The sequence below is a fragment of the Pseudonaja textilis genome, chromosome 18 (assembly GCF_049901715.1).
Source record: "Pseudonaja textilis isolate UNSWEBS1 chromosome 18, rPseTex1.2, whole genome shotgun sequence".
Taxonomy (NCBI): Eukaryota; Metazoa; Chordata; class Lepidosauria; order Squamata; family Elapidae; genus Pseudonaja; species Pseudonaja textilis.
The window spans coordinates 5,743,781-5,753,760 of NC_142007.1; the positions used below are offsets into that span (position 1 = coordinate 5,743,781).

At 40.7% G+C, this 9,980-nt stretch overlaps 1 protein-coding gene across 1 annotated transcript; it reads left to right on the plus strand.

The window, feature by feature from the left end:
- The first annotated feature begins 348 nt into the window (after positions 1–348).
- On the plus strand, positions 349–8,744 carry TARDBP (TAR DNA binding protein). The gene is made up of 6 exons (XM_026715858.2): positions 349–488; positions 3,737–3,990; positions 4,755–4,918; positions 5,229–5,369; positions 5,677–5,847; positions 6,654–8,744. Exons 2-6 carry the CDS (start codon positions 3,753–3,755, stop codon positions 7,185–7,187), a joined length of 1,248 nt encoding a protein of 415 aa, XP_026571643.1. The 5' UTR covers positions 349–488; positions 3,737–3,752; the 3' UTR covers positions 7,188–8,744.
- Positions 8,745–9,980: the final 1,236 nt, after the last annotated feature.

The following is a 9,980-nucleotide window of genomic DNA, read 5'->3' on the forward strand; positions in this document are numbered from 1 at the left end:
TGCGCAAAAGTAACAAACGCTATTGAAACGAGCTTCTGATACCTCTCCTCTGTAACTTCACATAGTTCTTGTAACGCATGCGCATGACACGGCCGAGTGAGCCATACCACTCTTGGGTTTCTATAAGGGGGGTGACTGTGCCGTAGACTTCAAATTACCTCCTTTTGCGAGGAAAGAGAATATGAGAAACTTCGAAATGGAAATAATACTAAAAGAATTTTGAACTATGCGCCCTCCGGAGCATAATTTTTCCCTTAAAAGGTAAAAAGCCTTCCGTGACAGGTGACACGGCGTCCCCCCTCTAAGCGACTTGGTGTGGCTCGTTCTGGGACCGCGGCTTCGGTCCGCAGTTGCTGAGGGAAAAGAGGGCGCCGCCATTTTGTTGACAGCGAGGAGAGTGGAGGCCTCAGCCGGGAGCTTGCCCAAGGTCCTCTTGCGGCCCAGTCGCAACCGATTCTTTCCTGTCCTGCCTAGGCTTCGCGCCAACGGTGAGTCCGACGGTTGGAGGACGAGTGGGTGCCGGTGGGGGAAGGCCGGGCCCTCACGCGGAGGCTGCGGTGACTCTGCCGAGTCTCGATTGCGCGTATGGGCCTTTCTTTCGCGCGCTCCCCGACCCCACGCAGGACGGAATAAGGCACCCTTCTCCAACTGTGAGGCTTCCATGTTTGAGGGAACTGCGATTTCCACAGAGGCCTTTTTTTCGCAAAGGGGGCTTTCCAGTTCGCGCTGGCTCCCGTTGCGGGCCGCCTCCCCCGCTCTTTTCCCAGCCAATGCGTGTGGTGGTGGGTAGAGGCTGAGAAGAATGGAGGTTGCTGGGACTTGTAGTTTCAGAGGAAAAGGTCCTTGGATCAAAACCAGGCTGCCTCAGTGCTGTGCCCCCTACTCCTTAGTTCCAAGTACAGGCAGTCCTCGACTTACGACCACATCGGAGCCCGACGTTTCTGTGTTTCAAGTGAGAGACATTTGTGAAAGCGAGGTTTGCCCCCATTTTACGGTCTCCCTTGCCAAAGTTGCTAAGCGAATCACTGCAGTTGATATGCTAGTAACCCTGGTTGTTAAGTGAATCTGGCTTCCCCCTTGACTTTGTCAGAAAGTCGCAAAAGGGGGGGGATCACGTGACTCCCCGAGGACCCAGCAATGGTCATAAACATGAACCAGTGGCCAAGCATTTTAATTTTGATCACATGGTTATTGGGGATAACTGCAACGGTCGTAACTATGAAAAACGGCCCTGAGTCACTTTTTTTCAGTGCCCTTGTAACTTTGAATGGTCACTACATGAACTGTTGTAACCTCTATTTTTCAACCTATGTCTTTTCCTCCCAACCTCTGATTTTGGAAACCTAAATAAAGGTCGGACTAAGAACTTAGAGGGGGATCACTAGGAAATCCTAGATCTGTCATTTCCACTGAGAAGTAAAAAATTTTAAAAATAAAACTCATCCCTAAAGAAGGCAGTCATCAAATCACTTCCATATTCTGCCAAGAAAATTTCATGGATGTTACCATGGAGCCATGAGAAGTCAAGGAAACTATTTATTTCTAAAAACTGGCAATGAGTTACCTCCTCTGATAGGCCAATTGAAAAAAAGGAATTTCGTGCATAATTATTTCAAAAACATTTAATCTGGTTTCCAAGGTAACTCTCCCAGGGTAGCTAAATTTGTACCTGTTTATGCCATCACAAAACAAAAACACCACCTTGCAAGATAATCCATTTGCAACAGAAATTGATTGTAATTGAATTTCTGTTAGATCCAGAAATTTTTATCAGAAATTGTTCAAAAGTTGTGCACTTGCCATTCAATAAGAACTTTGTAAGTGGCCTATTATGGGCTACCAGCTGGAGGGGGAAAGTAGCTCTGACATCCCAAAATGATTAGATGAGTCAATTCAAGAAAATACATACATTCTATAACATAGGTTGTCCTGAACTTAATACCACAACTGAGCCCAAATTTATGTTGCTAAGTGAGAAATTTGTTGAGTTTTGCCTTTTATGACTGTTCTTGCCACATTTGTTAAGTGAATCACTGCAATTGTTAAATTGGTAAATCGGTTGTTAAGTGAATGTGGCTTCCCCATTGACTTTGTTAGAAGTTCACAAAAGGTGATCACATGACCATGGGACACTGGCATTGTCATAAATATGAGTCAGTCAAGCGTCTTGAATATAAATCACATGACAATAGGGATGCTGCAGAGGTCATAAGCGTAAAAAATGGTCATGTCACTTTTTTCATTGCTGTTGTAACTTTGGTCACTAAATGAACTGTTGTAAGTCGAGGATTATCTGTGTATCATCTTCATCCCATTGATACTGTTAGTGACATTTTTATTCTAAAGCAATCTTTCTGGGTTCTTTGAATTATGGGACCAAAATAAACTCTACTCCATTTTCTATTTGTGATGCTAATGCTATGGGAAATAGGGTTTTAATGCCTATCTCCAAAGACTAGATACGTGTCTTCATGTTTTAAAATATATTTTAGAGTCAGAAGCAGTTTCAGTACAACACTGCTGAATACTAGTCCTCGACTTACAACAGTTCATTTAGTGACTGTTCAAAGGTATAACAGCGCTGGGAAAAGTGAAGGTTTTATATTTAGTTTTTCTGCATAATTACTACTGCGGCAACTTATAGTTAAAAACAAGATGGGTGTTGTTTTAATTATACATTTATCCATATCCATACACATATTGTGTTCTCTTTGGGGGTAAACAACATTATTAGCTTGTAATGTAAAAACACAAGATAAAGCGGAATAAACAAATCATAATAGTATGATTTTGTATAAGAGAAAGGGACCAATTTTGGTGTGGTGCAATGTAAACAGAAGTCGCTGTTTGTTTTAACATGTTCAGTTGAACAGAAAAGCCATACCGTAGTCAAAAATTGCTGGTGTCTTGCTGAGCTGGTGAAATTAATTTGCTAATCACCCTGTTACCTTTTTAATAGCTGGCTGATGGTTTGGCAAGATGGCAGTGTGACAGTTTGGCAAGATGGCAGGGACAATAGCACTTAGACTTATATACCGCTTTATAGTGCTTTACAGCCCTCTCAAAGCAGTTTACAAAGTCAGCATATTGCCCACAACAATCTGGGTCCTCATTTTACCCACCTGAGAAGGAGGGAAGGCTGAGTCAACCTTGAGCCTGATGGGATTCGATCTGCCAGATTGCAGTAGCAATAGCTTGCAGTACTGCACTCTAACCACTGTGCCACCAAGGCTCATAGTAGCTACTATGATAATAATTAGATTAACTAAAATGTGTTGTGGTATATGCAGGCCTCTTTTTAAAAAATTTTTTAAAAACAAACAAAACATAAAAACATGTATACGCAGGCCTTAAAGGTAGCATGTAAGTGTAAACTATAAAATTTATGAGCATCTGAATGGCTACTCTTGGAATTAAAATGGTTGGTACTATATCATTTAAATGAAATGTTTTTGTATGCCAAATGTATCTGAATGTTAAAAATAAGAGACTCAGATTAATATTGTCCATTCTAAGTTCTTAAAAAAATTTCAATCACCTGTATTTCTTTCCAATTAGAGATACAAGGATTGAATTTATAGCATGCTCTTATCATTTTAGTTACAATCTATCATTTTTCAGTTCAAGTTCTGCCAGATAAACAGTATTTACATTCTGCAATTAGCCAAAGCACTGATTATTGTTATTATAAATTGCATGTTGCTTTTTTATTCATCTGTTTCTTTTCACCCTTCAGTAACATCACGGCGGAGATGTCGGAATACATCCGAGTTACGGAAGATGAGAATGAGGAACCCATTGAGATCCCTTCAGAGGATGATGGGACTGTGTTACTCTCCACAGTTACAGCTCAGTTCCCAGGAGCCTGTGGTCTGCGTTACAGAAACCCCGTGTCTCAGTGTATGAGAGGCGTCCGATTAGTGGAAGGAATTCTTCATGCACCAGATAATGGCTGGGGAAATTTGGTATATGTGGTTAATTATCCCAAAGGTGCGTGTTTAAAGTTATTCTTCTTTTTCTTAAAAAAAGTTTATCAACTATAATAATATATACTATAGTTGGAAATTACATAAATGCATAAAATGTTTTATTTCAGCCATGTGTGGAAACAACTGAATTATTTAATCGGTTATTCTTTTTAATAATTGGGAAGGGAAACCACAAATGTAGTAGTATTCTCTCTAACAGCATATGCATTCACACTATGAGGTTATATAAATACGGTTATTTAGTAAGGCCCCGCTTACTGACGTATAACTAAATATCGTATTTTTTGCACTATTAAGATGCATCTTGGTTTAGAGGAGGAAAACAGGCAATGACAAAGACAGAAGAGGCGGGTTTCAGCATTGTAAAAAGGGCCCTGCTGCTGCAGCCCGTATTTTTTGCTCCATAAGACGCACTGGAGAAAAGTGTCAAAATACATTAAAGACTGTATGTGCCTAAAAATATATTTCCAAACTATTACGCATATTGAACATTATGTTGAATGTATTAAGTTTCATATTGAGCACACCTTTGTGTGGAGTAACAGGATTGAGATGTGCATAGCTCTAAAATCAACTGATTTTTAATAATATGTAATAAACAACCTTGGGAAGGACTCAATAGTCAAAAAATGCCAAATCTAGTCTTTAGCCTCTGACTGCACAAACAATCAGTTTGTTAAAGTAGACTGCCCAGCTTCTAGCAACTTTGGGAGTCTTACGTTGCAATTAACATGGTCTCTATTTGTGTCCACGGCTGTTTTTTAGACAACAAGAGGAAAATGGATGAAACAGATGCTTCATCAGCTGTTAAAGTGAAACGTGCAGTGCAAAAAACCTCTGATCTGATAGTTTTGGGTCTTCCATGGAAAACAACAGAGCAAGATCTGAAAGAATATTTCAGCACGTTTGGAGAAGTTCTCATGGTGCAGGTATTTGGCACAAGTTCTTGAAGCTGCGTAGCGGTTCTTATGTTAGAATGAAAATTTAGTTTAGCTGCCACCTCTCAGCAGGGAAGACCTGCCTTTCCTCCTTCTAGTCTAGGCCAAATGGAATGGACATTTAAGGGAAAGGGAGCTGATTGTTGCAGCTTTTCATTCAAGACCGTAACGCAGGATGAAACCTTCAGCTAAGAGACAGAACATTAGTATTTTTCTATTATTACATATTTCAAATTAACTTTAAGGTGGATATAGTGACATAATGCTATTCTGGGCCTATAATTTCCTTTTCTATATCTAGGTTAAGAAGGACATCAAAACTGGCCACTCAAAGGGGTTTGGTTTTGTAAGGTTTACCGACTACGAAACCCAAGTGAAAGTCATGTCTCAGCGTCACATGATTGATGGAAGATGGTGCGACTGCAAGCTCCCCAATTCTAAGGTACATGATGACATTTGTGGGCTTTATGAATCACATTGCGCCCAGATATTTTCTTCTCTGAAACAAGTTTGCAGAAGACCAGAGTGGTCCAGGTGTTCATATGACTTGACAGGGTTTTGCGAGTGGAGCGAAGCACTTCTTAGTTTTCCGAATTCAAATTCCGTGTCCCATCACTTTAGAAGAGACAATTTCAGAATTTGAAGTTTTTCGTTGACTAATTGCTGTATTATTATGTGGGGGGAACCTTTATTGGTGACAGCCTCTGTAACTCTTTTATATTAATATAAATCTTCTGCCTTGGTACCAGCAAAGTCCAGATGAACCTTTGCGTAGCAGGAAGGTGTTTGTTGGGCGTTGCACTGAAGACATGACTGCAGATGAGCTCCGTCAGTTTTTTTCACAATATGGAGAAGTCGTTGATGTCTTCATTCCCAAACCATTCAGAGCTTTTGCCTTTGTTACGTTTGCTGATGATCAGGTATTCACCCAGTGCCCTCTTTGCCCGAGGAGCATGCACTGTTTCCTTAAGCAGTTTTCATAACATTCCCATTTAATTTCATTGTGTGTTAAATGTAAATGCAGTTGGCTGTTGAATTATGAGACATATAAATTGCATATATCCTGTTGCATATATCCTGTTAATTTATTCCTGTCAGCTACACAATCATTTTAAGGGAGGTTTTCATCCAGGAAAGCTTGATCTAAAAGTATCTCAGTATTACTGTGTAATTAGATGCTTCCATTTCATTGCCACTGTTTAAATAACAACAGGCACAAAGCAAACCTTGTAAATAAACTGGCTGTTAATCATTTTTGCCCTTGAGAATGAAGGAAAAACAGCTCTTAACTCCTGTTTGTCTGGGAAGCTGATTAATCTTGCCACAGACCTTCTGGGCCAGTGGTTACTTACACATTTGTATGGAGCAGTATTCAATTTCAAAATCAGCTGCCTAAGAACTATAATTGGGGTAATTGTGTGGGATGGGCTTCCTTTTAGAAATGTCAGTGGAAGCTTTTATGAGAAAGTGAGTTTCTTGTTTCAGACTTGAGCAGAATGAGTACGAAGTGCAATGCAAATTAAATTAGGGTTGTTGTTTTTTTTTAAAAAAAGAGAGAGAATAGCTCTATGCTGTTGTGAGGGAAGGCTAATAGTTGGCTAGGTTAATGAATGCTCCAAACAAGCCTTGTGTATTCATTGCTGCTTTTGTAGCCCTTTTTGTGCATTTGTTGTCTCTCCTCCTTTGCTCCTGGGATTACTCAGCCCTTGCTCCTTACTCTTTGCAGGTCGCCCAGTCCCTTTGTGGTGAGGACTTGATCATAAAAGGAATCAGCGTCCATATATCCAATGCTGAACCTAAGCATAATAGCAGTAGACAACTAGAAAGAGGTGGAAGATTTGGTGGTAATCCAGGAGGCTTTGGGAATCAGGGGGGATTTCCTAACCGCGGGGGAGGCGGGGGAGGCGGGGGGCTGGGCAGCAACCAGGGCAGTAACATGGGAGGTGGGATGAACTTTGGGGCCTTCAGCATCAACCCCGCCATGATGGCGGCTGCCCAGGCCGCGCTGCAAAGCAGCTGGGGGATGATGGGCATGCTTGCTAGCCAGCAGAACCAGTCTGGGCCGTCAGGGAACAACCAGCCACAGGGCAACATGCAGAGGGAGCAGAGCCAAGGGTTTAGCTCCGGGAGCAATTCCTACGGAAGCTCGAACTCGGGCCCAGCGATAGGGTGGGGCTCCTCCAACACCGGCTCCAGCAGCGGGTTTAATGGGGGATTCGGGTCGAGCATGGATTCCAAGTCATCGGGGTGGGGGATGTAGGCAGGCTTATACTGACCGGCGGGAAATCAAATTTTTTTTTTCTAGAGCTCCTGGTAAGTATAATCTAAAATGCATATACTAAAAGGAAAAAAAGAAAAAAAAACAACCCCAAATCGATTCTGTTCAGTGTGTAGTATATTTCGATAGTATTTTTGACACTTTTTTTTTCTTTTGTAAGGGGGGAAAAAAAAGATTCAATGAAGTTTTATAGGTTTTGTTACCATGAGTTGGAATACATGAGTTGGGATTATTGAGTGGCTGAACGTGAACTGTTTCCCTGACTGGCAAACGGGTGTGCTGCAATTTAAATAGGAATTTGTAAAGATTTGATTCCTCGTTTCCTAGTCAGCTGAGATCTTGGCATGTTTCAGAAAAAAATGGAAGACATTTTTTTCAGAAACTGCATCCTATCCTTTATTAATTTTTTTTTTTAAATTTAATTTGATCCCCCCCGCCATAAGAATTTTTTCTCTCTTTCTCTCCTTCCCCCTCCCCCAAATGTCCTGTGTGGAGAATGCAATGTTGGTGTCGGCTTTTTTTCCTTTTAACACTGTCTCCCTTCTCATACTAAAGTACAGTATGGAGACCTCATTTAGTTCTTGCAGTTCATCTCATTTCAAATGTGTCTGGAAGAAGCACTTCATTGAAAACAGTGCAGTTTAAAAAAAAACAAAAAACACAAACACCTATACATAGATCTATAAAAAAAAAATATCTGCTTTAGGAATACTCCTGTCTCCATGCTTTCCTCATCCAAGACTCCTTCATCACACTGCACATGCTGCGTCTTAAGATGGTGGGTGTTCCATTTTATCCGCTCCTCTTTTTATTTCATGGAGTCGTACTCAACGCTGTGAACGCAAGGCTGTGAGATGGAAACCAGAAGGCTTGTTTGAACTTCTGAAAACCTTGTGTGGGATTGGATTTGTGGTGCCAAGGCATGTGAGGGCTTGGTATGTGCGAGAAAAAGAAGGAGGCGCATGCAGAGAGAGACTTGGTGATGCATTATGGGATTTAAAAAAAAAAAAACAATTTTTTTTTTCTTGACGCAATGCCCCTCGATCCTGTGGCTTTGGTGAGAGAGTGTGCGGAGAGCGATGGGAGCAGACGTACGAATGTTTTCTTTGCATTCAAACGGACATCTGATCTGGAAGAACTTAAGCGGGGGGAGGGCTTTTTACTTAGTTAACCAAATTAGTTGGATGTGTTAAGTGAAATGAATATCTGTATATTTTTTTTTCTCTCCTTTATGTCAACTCTGCTGTGAATGCTGTATGGTGTGTGTTATTTTGTTCAACGATCCTGTAAGTGTGGTAATGTGAACCGAAGGTGGGGATTTTTGATGGGAACATCCAGTTCATAGTGTGCTTTCTGTGTGTGTTGTTTTTTTTTTCCCCAGCAGAGCTCACTTGCAAGCTCAGGTGTTCCCTTGCGGGTGGAAGTTTTCCTGTCTGTAAGATACTCATATGAATGCTGTTTGCTGAAGTTCTGTGTTTGGATGCTTTTTTACAAGATTTGTCAATGTAGGAAATTCTTAAATAAAACTGATTTAAGTAATACGTGTGTGTGTTTGACAGCCCCCAAGAGCGAAAGAGCTCTTAAATTTTTAATTGGTTTAAAGTATCGTTTAGGATAAAAAAAGTAAGTTTTTTTAAAATGTTTTTTTTAGGTTTGCCTGCCTCATGTAGCAGAAACTTCAAAACTAAGACCCGGCCTTATCTTCATAGCTTTTGCGATAAACATACCTGAAATGCAATTCTGTCATATGAAGTGCGCCATCCCTGCTCAGCAGGCATCACTAATTTCCTGGGTCTAAGCAAAAATCCCCAATAACCCTTGAGTCTGTAGTATTGTGTTCTCCGCCTTGCTGAGAATAGGATGCTAAAAACCTCAGTTTCAATGTGACAATGTGGTTCGACAAAGTATTGGAAAACATTTGGCTCCACGTGAGTTATACAGTAACAGTATCCTTACTCGATACAAACCTACAACTTCCATTGGATAGGTAATGGGAGCCGTCAGTTTGGTCCCATTAAATTTATACACTTCTAAAATCCCCTTTAGCTCCCCTGATTTTCTTTGCATTTCAGCTAGAAATCCTATTTCCTTTTAAAGGACATGAGTGTAGGAGGTGAACTCTGAAAACTATTTGCTGGGTGCTTATTGTGGCGTTGTTGTTTGATACTAAAACTGAAGATGGTTCTTGGTGTAAAACAGATCTGTGAATATTCCAGAGGACATATAGTCTTACATTGCATAATCTTTACTTCACCTAAATCCGATCCATTGCCAAAATCTACCATCTGAATTTTGCATTTTAGCACTTGCATTAACACCAGCTACTGCTGCTGAGTAACACTTAATATGGTTTTCTCGGACCTCCCAAGGCTAAACTGTGTCATCCCAGGAAGGATCATGAGGGTAAGTTTGATACCTCACTAGCATGGTTTCAGTAATTTATTTCAGCTTGTATTTATAAAACCCAAGGGCCACTTCTGAATAGAAAGGGGGACCCATGCTGTGACCATTTTAATGCTGCTTCAAGCACAAAGGGCTCTAACATCCCTTCCCTCCAATCCCTAAGCATCTTAGAATTGTTTTCAAACATGATTCATATCATTAATTTTTTTCGTTAGTGTTGAAAGTGAGTTAATAAACAGAATTCTCATAACTCGATCGTCTGGAGTCTTGTTTTTAACTTTCTGCAGCCCTTGTATGTATTCTGCTAAATGCAATTTAAAGAGGGAAATAAGGAACACAGTCGGTTTGCCACTGCTAGAAGGATTATCTTGC

Excerpts from the sequence above, each read along its gene's own strand:
- TARDBP (XM_026715858.2), top strand. The coding sequence starts at position 3,753 with ATGTCGGAATACATCCGAGTTACGGAAGATGAGAATGAGGAACCCATT. Across the intron at positions 4,919-5,228 it reads GAGAAGTTCTCATGGTGCAG|GTTAAGAAGGACATCAAAAC; the intron begins GTATTTGGCACA and ends TTCTATATCTAG. Across the intron at positions 5,848-6,653 it reads TTACGTTTGCTGATGATCAG|GTCGCCCAGTCCCTTTGTGG; the intron begins GTATTCACCCAG and ends TACTCTTTGCAG.